A 15176-nucleotide genomic window follows, 5' to 3' on the forward strand; every position below is an offset into this window, starting at 1 on the left:
TTCAGCTGAGAGTCGGCTGGCTCCACGGCAGTGGCCCGGCAGAGGGCGTCACAGAGCAGTCAGGCAGAAGGGAGCAAGCACTGCTGTCCCTTAGAGCTTACCCAGGGAACCTGGCCTCAGGGCGGGCGTCACTCTTGCCTTTAATCCTAGCATCTCATGGTGAATCAATCCCAGCCTCACGTCCTTGATCCCAGCATCCCACAGCTTAGATCCAGCCAGCTTCGAAAAGCCCCACCTACTATCACATGAGGCTTTGGGGATACATCCGGACAAGCCACAGCAGTAAATGAAGCTAATCTCAAAAGGGCACGTATTGTATAACCCCATATATTCTCGAAATGACAAAGTTAGAGAGATGCCGACCAGAGTAGTGGTTGCCAGGGGTTATGGATGATGAGGGGCAAGGCAGTTCATGTTGCTATAAAACGGTAGCATGAGATCTTTGGGTTGACAAAATAGTTCTACATTTTTTTTTTTTTTGGTACCAGGGATCGAACTCGGGACCTTGCACTTGCGAGGCAGGTGGTGGAACCACTGAGCTACATCCCCGGCCCCGTTCTATACCTTGATTGTGGCAGTGGTGGCAATCTACGATCTCTGCATATGATAAAATGACATGAACTATATACACACGGCACCAGTGCCAATTTCCTGGTTTGATATCACAGTATGGTATGTACATATACAATCTTTGGAGATAACTAGGTGAAAGGTACTGGGATTTTGCAACTGCTTATAAATCTATAATTATTACACAATAAGGAACTGAAAGAGAGATTCGTTGAAAATAGAGTCCATACCATTTTCCTGCTTGAATCCCTTTAACAATGACTTTGAGAGTAAGATTCAAATGCTTAGCACAGGGTAGGACACAACAGGCCCCTGACCACTCTTGGGCAATTCCAAACCACCTGGGATGAGTGGACACATCCGGCTACTGTACACCTGTAGGCCTCTGCCCTTGAAGTTCCATTTGTCTGAAATTACTTCCTACTGCCCTGGCCAAGCTTCAATGTCCCTCAAAATCTGGTTCCGGAACCTTCTTCTAAGTTTCCCTCTGTGCTGGGCATGTTCCCTTTTTGGCTATCCCAATTTGTATTTCTTTTATTTTGCATTGCAAAGCTTTCTCCACCTCTACTCTGGCTTCCTCAGGGCAGAAAATGTATCTGACTTATTATTTAATCCCCTACTAATTACACAGGGGGTGCCAAGCCAATTTTGTTAAAGCAAGCCTATGCAGGAGGGTAAATGTGACAGGGCAGTGCAGAGCAGTGGTTTGGATCAGGATGCTGGTGTCAGATTCCCAGCGGGGCAGCCACTGTCTGGGTAACCTGGAGCAATGACTGCACTGATCTGTTAAACAGGTATGAGCACAGAATCGCAGGGCACCTCTCAACAGGACAGTGGACACTTGACATGAGTCCACCCTGAATCTGGCCAAACCTCATCGAGATCCAACTATTAATTTTCAGGAAGTACAGAGAAATACATTAAATCACACTGCAGAGAAACGATCAGTAAAAGCCTTAACGCTGCAGGAACAACTCAGTGGCTTCAACAAGTAAACTACAAGGAAAATAAAAAAAAAAAATAGAGGGGAAATCTACAGCTTAAAAGAAATTTAAAAGACACATCAACTGCAAAATATGGGCTGGATCTGGATCTACCTTCAAACAAAGAAATTATAAAATTCACAAGACAATTAGAAATTCAAGCGAGTGGTTATTTGATATTAAGAAATTATTCTTTTTCAAGTTTAAGAGTATCTTAGAATATCTTAGAACATACACTGAAAAACTCATGGACGAAATGATGATATTTAGGGTTTTTTTTTTTTTGGTACTGGGGATCGAGCTCGGGTCCTTGCGCTTGCGCAGCAGGCAGCGAAACCACTGAGCTAAATCCCCGGCCCGATATTTAGAATTTGCTTGCAAACAGTATGAGGAGGGTAAATGTGTAAGTGAATGAAGTTAGGGATGAAATAAGACTGGCCAGGGGTTAATCACTGCTGAAGCTGCCTACAATTCTGCTTGTTTTTTTGGTATGTTCAATACCCCCACGGAAAACAATTATAATAACAGCTGATGTTGAAACTAACTCACACAACAGCAAAAGGCTAAATTAAGTAATAATTATTAAGGAAAATTATGTAAATGGGGACTTTCCTAACCAAATGTGAAAGATAACTACATATTAGATGAAAAACAGTTGCTCTTGTGCTAAATCAGTATGCATAAGAAAAAAATTAGATTTGTTTTATCTTCTACAACATGAAAACAACTGGTTATTAATTGATTTGTCTAGCACTTTGCCTGATAATTAAGATTTTTAATTTAAGTAGACAAATTCAAGTATACCTTCAAATATTTATTTAGGGGGGGACCAAGTAAAAACATTTTAAATCTATTAACAATTTACTGTAAAGTCTTGGCACCCTATGAATTACATTATCGAAGCTCTTTAAGACGAGGCCAAAAAAGGATTATTTTTAACCCCGAAGGATTATTCTGGATGGAAAAAAAAAAAAAAAGTTAAATGGAAGACTGGCTGTTGTTCTTCCAGAAAAAATTAAAAGCCAAAAAGAATTTTCATAGCTGAGAACCCAGAATGTTGACTTGGGGGTAGGTATGGGTTGAAATCCACTTAACAGCTGCTTACTACGAGCAGACTGCTGAGATGCTGTTCCTTAGTTTCCTCTTCTGTTAAAATGGGTTTCAAGCCGATACTTGAGGCTCCCTGATAACCACAAGTACCTGGGCTGGGCAAACAGGGCCTAGTTTCCCCTGCCTTAGGCTACTTTTCCAGCTCCTTACAACTCTTCACTCCCACACAGCTTGCCCTAGAGGCTGACAATCCCGCAACCAAGCTGCATATCTTCCTTTGGCCAGGCTTGAAGTGTTTTAGAGAACATTTTCATTAGTTATTGCCAACACTTAAAAAGTGGGTGAGTACAAATTTGGAGCTCTGACTTCTTTAGAAAACTGCTGTGTGAAGTTCTGGTTCTAGGGTCCCCAACACTCCATGATCTTACACCTGGCCTCGAGAATCAGAATCGAGTCGCAGTTCCACAGTGGACTGTGTTCCTTTGCTAGCCTTGTTCTTTCACTTCTGTGCCTGTCCCTCCCTGGCAAATTTCTGGTCACCATGCAAGAACCAACTGCACCACCTGTCACCTCATTTCCATGGCAAAACCCTTCACTACAGCAGGCACTATACCTGTCCTGGAACTGTCTGCATGGTGGCCTCTGCTGAGCTCCTGGGCTCTCCAGGGGAAGGGACCCCGCTGCTATCTCCTTTGTGTCCCAAGGGCCTAGCAGAAAGCATGACCTAGATAAGGCAGAATTCTCCTGAATGTGTGGAAGAAAGCTAAATTCATAAAAATGTAAGATTTATGTCACAGCTTGTTCTGCCAGTTACCAAACAATGGGGTCGAGGACATTAAAATATTTCACAAAATAAGAACAAGCGTCCATCTGCTTACAAGTTTCAGAAGTTTGTCAGAAGACATGAAATGAACAGATAAAACATGGACAACACAGAGGCAGGGCCATTCCTTCACTCAGCCATTGAACTGAATACTCACTGCGTGCTTCCTCAGCACTGAGAAATCAGTGGACAAGTCAGACAACTACCTGTTTCATAAAGCTATAAAAAATAAACAGGCGAATAAAAAAAGTTTCAAATCAGAGTAAGGGCTAGGAAGAAAACAAAACAAAATAATGTGACAGAATGACTCAGGAAAGAAAGAGGGTGGTCAACCAGGCCTCACTGAGAAGGACGCAACTAACCAGGGGAAGGGGTAGAAGGAGCCAGCCTTGCAGAAAACTGGGAGCCAGTTCCCAACACGACCGAGTGCAAAGGCCCTGGGGTAAGTGGGCCTGGCACGCTCCAGGCAGGCGAGCAGGGCCCTGGGTGTGGTGGGCGGCACGGGAGGTGGGCAAAGCCTGCTCCTTTCCGCCGGGCACCGGGTGGGCAATGACAAGGCACCGGAGAGTGCGGCTGGGAGGGGTGTCCTCGCAGGCCCCCCGGCCCGACCGGCGGCGTTTCCGCGCTTTCCCGGGGAAGCGGGGGCGCGAGGGTCAGCGCCCCGGCCAAGGTCGCGAGCCCGGCCCCGGGCGCCAGAGCATCGTCAGCCTCGGCGGGGTGCACCGGGCGCCCCGCAGCTGGAGGGAGGAGGAAGGACCACCGAGGCGGGGCCACCGAGGGCTAGGCCGGAGCGCGGGCCGCAGCCCTCGCTGACAGCGGCGGGAGGGGCGACTGCGGCATCGGCAGGCCCCGCGGCCCAGCTCCCGAGCCCCGCCGCTCTGCGCCCGCCCGCTCGCACGCCGGGCTCACCTCGCCTCCCCGCCGCCGCGCCGGGGAGAAGAGGGCGGCGGGCGGACTGGCGGCGCCGCGCGCTGCCGCTCCCGGCTCCGCCGCCGCAGTGGGCCTGGGGGGCTCTGGGCGCTCCGACCCTTCCGGCCCGCTCCTCACTCCCCGCTACCCCGCCGCACCGCCGCGGCGCTGGCCTGAGCGACCCACGGGGTGGCCAATCCGCGAGCGGAGAGCCTGGCTGCGGCGGCCAATCGCTACAAGGGGCGGGCCGCGGAGGGCGGTGCGGGAGGGGCGGGGCGGAGCGGGGCGCGCGGGGTTCGGGTCTGGCCGGCGGCTGCGCCGTGTGGGCCGCGTGGCTGGGCGAGCGAGTTGGCAGCCGCCGGGGACGCGAGCGCCGCCCGGAAAGCCGAGCGGGCCCCCGGCGGGCCCGGGAGTCGGCGTCCGGGCTGCAGGTGCACGCTCGCGGAGAGGCGAGGAGCCCGGGCCGAGGAGGGAGGCTTGGGGCCGAGCGGAGCCCGGCGCGCTGTGCCCGGAGAGGCGAGGCCGAAGGAGGCCCGAGGAGAAGCCCGGCCGGGCGCGCGGGGGCTCTGCAGGGTGCGGCCCGAAGTCGTGCGGGGAGGGGTGCGGAGAGACGGCGGGACGGGGGGCGCGGTGCCAGGGCCCCTCGGGCTTGGAGCACCTGCTGCGGCCCGAAGGCCCTCGGCTCCGCTTCCCACAGGCCCGGGGGATGTTGCCGGAGGTCGGGGTTTTGAGTGTCGACAGATCTGCATTCGGATAGTGAAGCTGGAAGTGCGGCAGGGAGGCTGACACCTTGGGGAACAGCTCAGAGCTGTGCCTGGGGTGGGTGGGGCTGGGCTTTGCGGACTGGCGACTTTGCCAGAGTGGATCGCCCGATGCCAGAGGCCTCGGAAGGACCAGGGTGGAGGGGAGGAGCAGGACCCGACCGCCGGGAGGTCGCTCAAAGGCCCGGTGGTGTGGAGGGTGTGGCTGGGTTTGAGGGGGCCAGCAAGCCCGGCCTAGGTCCCCGGGACGGGAGGCCGATGCGGTCCGGTCGCTGGGGTCGCGGTCGCAGAAGGGATCCCCCAGGATGTCTCTCTTTGGCCATCCCAACCTTGGCCACCAGAGGGAGTTTACTAAAGTCGAGTATGGCTCGTCCCTGCTTAAAAGTCGAGCTCGGGAGTGGGGCCAGCACTGAGGAAGGTCCAACTGCTGGGCTCCTGCCTGCCCGTGAACCTCACCCCAGCCTTCCCTGCAACCTACCTCAGGTGCACAAGAGGAAGCAGAGCACCAGCAGTTGCCATTACGGGGAACTAGTAAAAAGCCTGGCTGTCGAGCAGTGGTTTCACCAAGAAGCATTCATGAGTGCTTCCCCTCAGATTAGGAAGGGCACAAGCCTGACTTCGTGGCACTCATCCCACACAAGGTGAGTAACAGAAAAAGTCACTCCTGGACATATTCCACACTGCTTCTGTTCATTCTGGAGACACTGCTTTTTTCTGGTATTTGAAAGATGATGTACCTTTATGGCCACAGAGCCGAGGCTGCATGATGGGGGAGGGACGGGTCCGTGGCTTGGAAAAGCGCAAAGAATCCTGAAAAGACCCTGTCAAAAGTGTGAAGCAGTTGGGACTCATGCCCGCGACTGACACCTCCCAGGTGGGGAAACAGTTGAGGCCTGAAGGGCAAACCCTCAGCTAAGGCTGGGAGCCGCCAGAAAAATGCTTGGCCTGTGAGTGAGGCAGCAAGGCCCCTCAGGCCCAGAGGTTCAGAAATGAGCACCAGTGTCCTGTGGTCTGAACCACAGGTCCCCTAGACTCGCTGGAGGGGGGGGGGGGTCGTTGGTGTGAGGCCTTGAGGAGGATTGGTATTGCTAGCCGGGGGTGGGGGGAGGTCCGGGATTGGCTTCAGCACACTGATAAGCCTTATTCAGCCTAAAGGTGTCTTGGGGTTTTTTTATTTTATTGCTTTCACTTAACTGCCGTGATTTAAAAACCAGGAGACTTAGCTCAAACAAGCAAAACCCTCCATTGTTGGCTTCTCTTTATTAGTTAGGTCTGGCGACTTGGGGCCTACATTCCTGAAGGGCAGTGGTCAGGCTGCCTGCAGCTTTGCTGCTCCCTCCTTGCCGCCCCCGCCCCCTGGAGGCATCTCAAGTTGGAAACCTTGCTGTGGGGATGAGGACAGCTGCTGAAGTGCACTAAGCCAGGGGCTCGGTGATGCAGTTAAGGGTTCACTTCGGAAGGGCCACTAGAACACGTAAGATTTGAGGGACAAGGGGCTCAGGGGCACAAGGCTAGGCGCTATTTCTGTGAGAGAAACAGACCTGATCTGGGGCTGTGGCAATAGGTGTGAGAAGAAGGAACTGGTTCTGAAATAGTTCCACGACACTGGGGAATTACAGACGGATCTGTCATGAGCCACCACAAGGTACCTTCTTGGATGGCTGCCCTAAAAACAGTAGCAAGTGCTGGTGATGTCGTGCAGCCATCGGAGCCCTCAGGCATGCTGGGAAAGCACAGTGTGGTAGCCCCTTTGTAAAGAGTCTGGCAGTTTCTGATAAGGTTGCATGTACACCAGCCAGCACCAGTAAGCCTGTTCCTGGATATTTATCCATGTGAATGTTTATACCATCTGTATTCAAAAGAGTCAAAAGCCAGAAGCTTATTCCTATGACCACTATCCAGGGAATGGATAAACAAACCCTGGTGCATCCATACGGTGGGCTGTCACCTGCTGGCAAGTGCACAACATGCCTAAGCATCAGAAGCAGTGTGCTAAGTGATAGATGCCAATCAGGAGACTACCCTCTGTGATTCTGTTTGTGAGACAGTCTGGAAAAAAATGTCTGGGGAAATTTAATCATTGGTTATGAGAGGCCAATTTAGCTGAGGAGGTGACTACCACAGACCACGAGGGAATTTTGAGCAGTGATGGTTTTACGGTTTTGTGGTGATGGTTATATGACTCTGTATTTGTCAGAACTCGGAACCATGACCCTGAATGTACGTGAATTATATTTAAACAAACTTGAGATAAGGGAGGGTTGAAATTGTCCGATCTTAGTGAGAGGTGGGGCACGGGCCAGGCAAGGCAGACGAGGAGTGGGAGGGAGCTGAAGACCTGGCGTGATTTCTGGAACGAGGCACTCTGCCCTGCGCTGCCCCCCGGCCACCCAGAGGAACTCCTGTTCCAACTCGCTACCCAGCCACTGCCTTCCTGCTCCTTTCCTGGTGCTCACTCTCAGCCCTGTGGCCCCTGGCTGTGGACCCGCCGTGATGAAGCCACGTGCCCAGCCCCTCCTCCCGAAACCTTCAGCCTCCCTTTTGCCTGTTTGTGCCTCTCCTTCCCCTGCCCACCTCCCTGCCCACGCTGGCCTCTTTACCAGGCCGAAGAGGGCACAGGAGGCAGGAGGAGGCTGAACGTGAGCTCCCTGGGCTGGCGTTGAGGCAACACGTGGACAGAGACCCAGGGCTTGTCCAGAGGCCAGCTGCAGGTACGGCTGCAGGATGGTTGCTCTCCTCGGGTCCAGGTCCCATCTACCCATGACTGGCCTAGGGTTCCAGTCCGGCTCTGTGCTTATCAGCTGTGCTGGGGCAGGGGATCTGCTCCTTAGTTCTGTGGGAGATGCACTCAGTCCTAGCCAGTGGGGATGCTGCGCTAAGATGCCTAGGAGCTGGGCAGGCAGTCCCAGTGGAGACCACGGCTGCAGGGACGGGGAGTCTCCTCGGGCTGCTCTCCACACCCTCTCCTCTCACCCTGCCCGCTCTCCTAACCCGTTTGCCTTCTCAGCCTTTACCAGGGCCAGAGATGTGCGGAGGAGTATAAGTCAGAACGCTTCAGGTGTGTGTTGTAGGAAGCCAACTTGCCCTTAAACCAAGGAGGACAAGTATTAGTCCATTTTTTGTGTGTGGCTATAACAAAATCCTTGAATAGACTACTTTATAAGGAAAAGAGGTTTCTGGTTGGGGGTGTAACCCAGTGGTAGAGCACTTGCCTACATGGATGAGGCCCTGGGTTTGATCCCCAACACCACAAAAAACAAAAACCACACACATACACACACAACCAGGAAAAACGGTTGATTTTGACTCAGTCCTGTAAGTGCAGTGTGGAGGGGCTGCATCGGGTGATGGGCTTCTTGCTGGCCAAGTCCTGGGGGTGCGGCCCAAGGTATCCCATGGGAAGAGACGGGGAGTATGCGCGTGTTTGCCTTAAAGCCGCCTGGAGACAGTCACTGTCCAGGGGTCCCACAACTCAACATGTGATCGAGATAAGTTTCCACCCTCTTAACACGGCATCTCCTGATGAAGCTGCAGGGCCACCCCAACAGTCTGCCCAGCCCGGCACATTTGTTGGGAGGGCAGGGCAGGCTCATGAGCCAGGCCTAGAGCCTTTGAAGCCACTGGTGTCCTCTCCGTCGTTGCCTGCGTTTCTCTGCCAGCGTGCTCGTGCTCGTGCTCGTGCTGGGGGTAGCCTCCCACCTGTGTCACCTGCTCCTCCACCATTCAGGGGGTGGGAGTGGCCTTCTGTCACAGATTGAGTTTGAGTCCTGTGTGTGGGGCTGGCACTCCTGTTCCAGTCAGCTGGTCTGGGCACTAGGGCTCACAGGAGGACACAGCAGGAGAAGGACAATTGGCTGGCAAAGGCAGAAGTCTAGGGGATTATTCTTTGGCCACCATAAGAAGCGGGTGTCTCAGCTGGGGCACAGTGGAGGCATGAGTGCCTCACAGAAGCAGTGTTGTGCAGGGGCTGTACAGTGGAGTGTGGAATGGCCCTCTGCTCTCCTCCGCGCATCTCCAGAGCGCCAGCAGCCGGACTCTTCACTCCCAGACAAGGGACCAGAAAGCTCTCTTCTGGAAGTCTGAGTAGCCCTAAAGAGAAGGCCTGACATACTGACATCATCCACAGCCCTTAGAGCACTCCCAAATTTCCCCACAGTGAGTCTAGGCATCAACAAGCCCACCGTGTGCTCAGAACTTGTGATCAGCCCACCTGGAGTCTTAGCAGAAATTCTTAGCCCAAATGCACGTGGCAAAGACAACTAAGGTCATCAGGCAGAGAACTGCATGTTAAAGGAAACAGGTTATGTGTGGAGAAGGAAATTTCTAATGAAAACGTCTATCACTGGTGGTTTCAGAGAGAATGAAAAAAATTCACATCCTCGAAGAGGGCTCGGGATGCACATGTATGTCCTTGCTCTCAGCTGAGGCGGCCTAGAAACCATGATGTCAGCACAGCAAGCACACCCAGAGCTCAGATCTTGGTTTCTAATGCCATTCTCCAATAAATGCAACCAGGGGTCCCCGGAGAACGGCTGACACTAGGGCTGGGACAGGAGATATACAAGATGAACCTGGAGTTCACTGTAGTGCAAGGAAGGAAGTACACACAAGCACATTGGGCCGGGGATTTAGCTCAGTGGTTCCGGCGCCTGCCACGCAAGCACAAGGTCCTGAGTTTGATCCCCAGTACCGGAAAAAACAAAAAAAAAATACCCCCAAACCACACAAGCACACACAATGATGGGAGTATGTCAGACACAGAAGGCAACTGAAAGCCTCCAGTAACCAGAGCGAGAACTATCTGAGCAACAAAATAGTACAGAAGTAGGTTGGGTACCTGTGTCATAGGGAAACTTGGCACACCGCCTCAGAGATGATCAAGCTCGGTGGCAGAGTGGCCAGACTTGTTGCTAGTGTGTATCCTGGGGTTAAAGTGATGACAATGGCTCTTTTCTTGTGGTCTTCCTCCTAAAAACCCATTCTAACCTCGAGAAAAGCATCACACAAACCCAGCCGAGGGACACTGCACAAAATACCGCCAGTACTCCTAGCACTGTCAAGGTCAAGCAAAGCAGGGAAGGTGAGAAACTCACAGCCGAGAGGAGCCCAAGGAGACAGGCATGTGGTGCCCCAGAACGGAAAAAGTGCGTGAGATAAAAGCCAAATGTGATGGTAGGATAGCCTTTAATTTTTAAAACCGTGTTATAAAATACTTCTATATTCAAATCAAAGGGCTCTGGGAAATTATGTTGGGAGAAATGAAAAATCTTAGTGATAGGTTGGGAGATAAAATGGAATAAGTTTCACAATTAGTAGACAACATGATAGACAAAAGGAAGGACAAATGCACAGGTCAATCCAGGGCTTCAACTTCTAACAGGCATTCTAGAGAGGCCAGAGAAACAGAACTCCACGGCAGAGATGGTGACTGTAAGAGTATTCTGGGGAAGGGCATGAGTTACTGGCTGAAGTCAGCTCTCAACGACAAGAGCCCTGAGGCACCACGTGATGTTTTAGAACACAAGGAACAAATAGGAGATAAATGGTCACCGACAAGGACTCCTCAGAGTGACTTTGGACTCCTCAACAGCAACACTGGGAATGAGATGATACTGGTCTTCCCTTTAAAACTTGGAAGGGAAAATTTTTTTGACCTAGAATTCTATATTTAGGTAGACCCTTGGAAGTGTAATAAAGTCATTTCCAGACCCACAAGCTTTTAAAAAACTGTACGTTCTTCTGTGGTCTCAGTGTTTGTTCCTGCACCCCCAATTTGTATGTTGAAATCCTAACCTTCACTATGATGGCATTGGAAGTGGGGCCTTTAGAGGGTGATTAAGCCATGAAGGTGGAGCCCTCGTGAACGGGGTTGGTGCCCTTATAAAAGAGGCCCAGCAAGCTCCCTCGTTTTGCCACTATGTGAGAGGACACAAAAGAAGACCTCCATGTGTGAACCTGGAAGTGGTCCTCCCCTGGCACCAGCTCCTCAGGTTCCTTGATCTTGGGCTTCCCAACTTCCAAAATAGCAACAAATACATTGTTTATTTTTATATTGCCTAGTTAGTGACATTGTATTTTGTCACAGCAGGCTGAATGAACTGAGGTTCTGAATGCTGGAAGTTCAAGATTGGGCTGCTGATCTAGTGAAGTCCTTGCTGGTGTGGACTCTTCCCAGAGCCATGCAGAGAACCACATGGTGGGAGAAACAGGACATCCTGGCTTAGGTCTTTCTTCCTTTTATAAAGTTACCTCCTGTTGGATTACGGCCCCATTCTTATGGCTTTCTTGAACCTCTAAATACTACAGTTGGATTGAGTTTCTACCCTTCTAATACTTGACAACGGGAAGTAAATTTCAACATGCGTGTTGGTGAGGACATTCAGACCACAGCACCTGTCAAGCACCTTTCCTCAGAAGGGTGTAAGTCCCATCAAAACAAGAAAAGGGGACCCAGAAAAAAGACACAGATAGGAGACAGGACCTCAGTGTATGAGATGAGATGGAATCCCTGGGAGGATGATGAAGGCCATCCAGATAACAGCTCTGCTCCAGATGGAGGGCAGCTGAGCCATTCTGCAGCAGTGTGACCCAAGAAGTAGACTGTGATCACCGACACCAAGCGAGTGTCCCGGAGAGTGGGGACAAGGTTCTCAGCATTGCCCGCTCCTGTGTGTGCTCAGGAGCTCCTTCGTCGGGCTGTGGTGAGGACACACACATCACTGCGCAATTCTCAGCTTTGCTCCGAGCGGGAGGTGGGCCACGGCACACTCAGAAGCAGAGGGCGCAGAGCAGCCTCTCCCTGGCCGTATTTCTGTTGCGGCCCAGTCCCTGCTCCAACCTCAGGCCCGCCAGGTGTCCAGCCATGCTGAGCCCCGTGTCTCCAGGGTCCTCTGGTGGCCTTGCCCACAACTTCCCTAGAAAGGGCCTTGTCTGCGCCCAGAGAAGTGGGAGTCAGATGGCGCCCTGGAGACCCAGCCCCTCACCTCCTCCTGTAGCCTCCGTCCAGCAGGGGCGGTGTGTGCTGGCCCTCCATTTTCACAAATAGGCAATACAGTCCTGCCTTGGTATCCAGAGGATTGGATCCAGGAACCCCTGTGGATACCAAAATCAGTGGCTGCTGAAGCCCCTTATGTAAAACAACATAGCATTTGCACATAAACTAGCAACATACTCCTACCTTAAATCATGTCTAGATGACATTATACCTAGTACAGTGCCTACATATCACTTCATTCATGTGGATTCAGCGCACTACTTGTATAATAGCTTCAAGTTTTGGGGTTTTTTCTGAGATTTTTTTCAAATATTTTCGATCTGTGGTTGGTTGAATCCACGGATGTGGATGCAGAACCCACGAGGGCCAAGTAAATATTACTGAGGATAGGCACACAGGTAGAACTACAAAGAAAAGTGAGGGGAATGATTAGCACAAAGCTCAAGATCACCAGTGTTTCTTGGCTGTGAGGTTCAGATAATTTTTCTGGGTCTTGACCAGATAAACATGGCTAGCTTGTAAACAGTTTCCTAACCTTAGGAGTTACATCGACCATGGTTTGATCAGGAAGATAGAGGTGGTCTAGCTGTTGCCTTGTTAGTTGCTGAGGACAAGATGGAGGTCTAGGAAAGCCACCACAGTTCCTGGGTTCCTGCCAGCACGCTACAGATGGTGTTTGGGTGGAAGGGCAGGGAACTCCTGTTCGTGGCCAGCATCACCTGGGGCCCGAGGTGGGATTTTGGGGAGCACTCAAGGGCTGTGCGAGGGCCCCCTATCTGCCAGACCTACACCTCTGTCTGCCTCTTCCAGAACAGAAATGAGTGCAGGTGTTCCTCAGTTTACAGTGGGACTGTGACTGGGTAAATCTACCACACGTTGAAAGCACTGTAAGTTGAAAATGCATTTAATATACCTAACAAACAGCCAGCCTACCTAGAGCATGCTCGTAACACGACATTTGCCTACAACTGGACAAAATCATCGATCACAAAGGTGTTTTATAATAAAATGTTGAATATCTCATGTAATTTATTGAATATCATATTGACTGTATGTATATGATTTCTACTGGATGTAAAGTACTTTGGCTATACTGTAAAGTAAAAAGTCCTAAGTCAAATTGATACTTGGGCCCTAGAATTTCCCTCCATACCAGTTTTCAACACTTGAATCCCTGTGAGACACATCAAACCACATCCATTTGTGGCACTAACAAACAGGGCTTTTCCAACCACACCCTGCCTAGATCCTTGGAAGTCCTCAATATCTAAAGTGTACAAAAAGAATGTGGTTAACCAAATCCAGAATATAAACACACATGCAAATGTACTGTCTTTATTGTCTTAAAATTGCATAGTACTTTGATTGTGCGCGCTTTTGAATAGAGACCAGGGTAGCCCACTTGAAACTGCCCTCCTGCATGGGACTTTTCAAGCTGTTCTAATATCTAATATGGGTAGGGGAGCAGGGACCAAAATGCTGCTTGGGCTTATAAAGAACCATTGTCTGATTCAACCTAAGTCAGACAGTTGGTCGGATTTGGGCCCTAAAACAGAAAAAAGTATTGGAGGAAGCTGAAATGTCAACTAGACTTAGGGAGGGCAGAGGAAGATGGCTGGAGGGCTTCACTGACATCAGAGGACAGAGCCAGGAGCAGCCCAGGGAGGAGGGAAGGGCGAAGAAGTCCAGATGGTCAATCCCTTGTGCTCAATCTGCGATGAAGGCCACTCACCAGGAGCGAACCCAGAGCCAGTGCAGTGGGTAGCTGAGGTGAAGAGTCTGGGTATTACCGTGGCTACAGAAAGCCACATATAGAAAAATAACTTAAGCTATACAGTCGTCATTATAAATACTTCGTTTTTTAAAACTAACTAGTGTTGGTTTAAAAGGTTCACAGTTACTCTGAGAGAGCCATATATCTATTGCACAGCAGTGGGAAAGTCTGCTCTGACCCCCGTGTGTAAACAATAATCCTCTTCTCCTCAGGCGACTTCAGGACACAGAGACAGTATTTGCTGTAAGCAAAAGCACTTGGGTACAAGGCACATCGCAGCTGTCAAGCTCTACTGGGAACACGCGGCACCAGGAGTGCTCACTTTCCCCTGTGGCATCCGCTGCGTGACAGGTCTCGAACAGACTAATGGTCACGATTCTCCTCATTCCACAGTGACAGACTTGGCCAGATTTCTGGGGAAGTCAACCTGAAAGAAAGGAGCTGCTCAGGACCCCACCAATGGTCATTCCGTGCTACACCGCAATGGCTCTTACCAAGAAAACAGGTGTTCCCAGTCCCCTCCAACCTCGAGTTGCCTTGACACTCACGTCTTGGAAGTGAATTCCTCCTAGAAGCTTCATTGCATTCTATAATGCTTAGTTCATTGAATAAACATTTAGTGTGCACCTAGTGTGTCGTGTTGTATAACTAACACCTAAAAGACTATGACCCACGCGTTTAAAAACAGCTAGCTTGGTGTGTGCCGTTAGAACTCTTCAGGGGTGAGCGTGTAGCTGAGTGGTAGAACACTTGCCTAGCAGGCATGAGCCCCTGGGTCTGGCCCCAGGCACTGCCAAATAAATAAATAAATAAATAAATACACATTTTTGAAGAATACACACAAATTTCACGAAACTTGTTATTTTTAGGGTGGAAATTGGGAAGGAAATATGATTGGGAATGGGTGATAAATTGGGATTCAACTTTACCTGCAATGAATTACTTTCTTTATATTTTAAGAGGAGATGAAACAAGTATGACAAAGTGGTAGCAAATGTCAGTTCTGGACGCTATGTACACATTCAGGTATTTGTTCTACTGTGGGCTTTGTTACATGTTTTAGAAAGCATCTCTAATAGAATTGTAATTAAATGTTTATTTCTTTGCACAGTGAAGTATGTGTTCTTACATAAGATCCTAAGTGGTTCTTTTCTGGAACATAATTTGGCAATATATATGAAAAATCTCAAAATGTTGTCTGATTAGCTAGATGAAGGACAAATCTTAATCGTGGGACCAAGGTGTATGTACAAAGATGTCCACTGCAGTGTTATTTATGAAGATGAAAAACTGGAAAAAATTAAATAGTAAC

The 15176-nt window shown here is 50.4% G+C and overlaps 2 protein-coding genes and 1 long non-coding RNA gene across 11 annotated transcripts in view; 1 reads left to right on the forward strand and 2 right to left on the reverse strand.

Moving 5' to 3' along the window:
* The window catches only part of Mapk9 (mitogen-activated protein kinase 9), a 49102-nt gene extending 44597 nt beyond the window's left edge, over positions 1 to 4505 (reverse strand). For 4 of the 5 annotated variants that reach the window (XM_004836741.4, XM_004836746.4, XM_004836742.4 and 1 more), the window contains exon 1: positions 4336 to 4505. The gene's annotated coding sequence lies outside the window, so the exon portion shown is untranslated. The remainder of the gene's footprint in view (positions 1 to 4335) is intronic. The other variant, XM_021242605.2, reaches the window with a different exon arrangement.
* A 113-nt stretch (positions 4506 to 4618) lies between these two features.
* Positions 4619 to 14490, forward strand: LOC147823043 (uncharacterized). Of its 2 annotated transcripts, none has more exons than XR_015444886.1 (3): positions 4619 to 4766; positions 5580 to 5737; positions 14077 to 14490. It is a non-coding gene; the product is annotated as an uncharacterized LOC147823043 (long non-coding RNA). The 2 variants fall into 2 exon arrangements; XR_015444887.1 differs by lacking the exon at positions 4619 to 4766 and adding an exon at positions 4773 to 4908.
* Gfpt2 (glutamine--fructose-6-phosphate transaminase 2) overlaps positions 8379 to 15176 on the reverse strand; it is a 51294-nt gene continuing 44496 nt past the window's right edge. For 2 of the 4 annotated variants that reach the window (XM_087195006.1, XM_087195009.1), the window contains exon 19: positions 8379 to 12188. In XM_087195006.1, the coding sequence (XP_087051132.1) occupies positions 12132 to 12188 (57 nt within the window). In that variant the 3' untranslated portion in view covers positions 8379 to 12131. Of the gene's footprint in view, positions 12189 to 13409; positions 14292 to 15176 lie in introns of those variants that run through there. The other 2 variants (XR_015444885.1, XM_087195008.1) reach the window with 2 other exon arrangements.

This window comes from Heterocephalus glaber, unplaced genomic scaffold (assembly GCF_053883595.1).
Source record: "Heterocephalus glaber isolate CG9 unplaced genomic scaffold, H.glaber_assembly_v1.0 deba00001606, whole genome shotgun sequence".
Lineage (NCBI taxonomy): Eukaryota > Metazoa > Chordata > Mammalia > Rodentia > Bathyergidae > Heterocephalus > Heterocephalus glaber.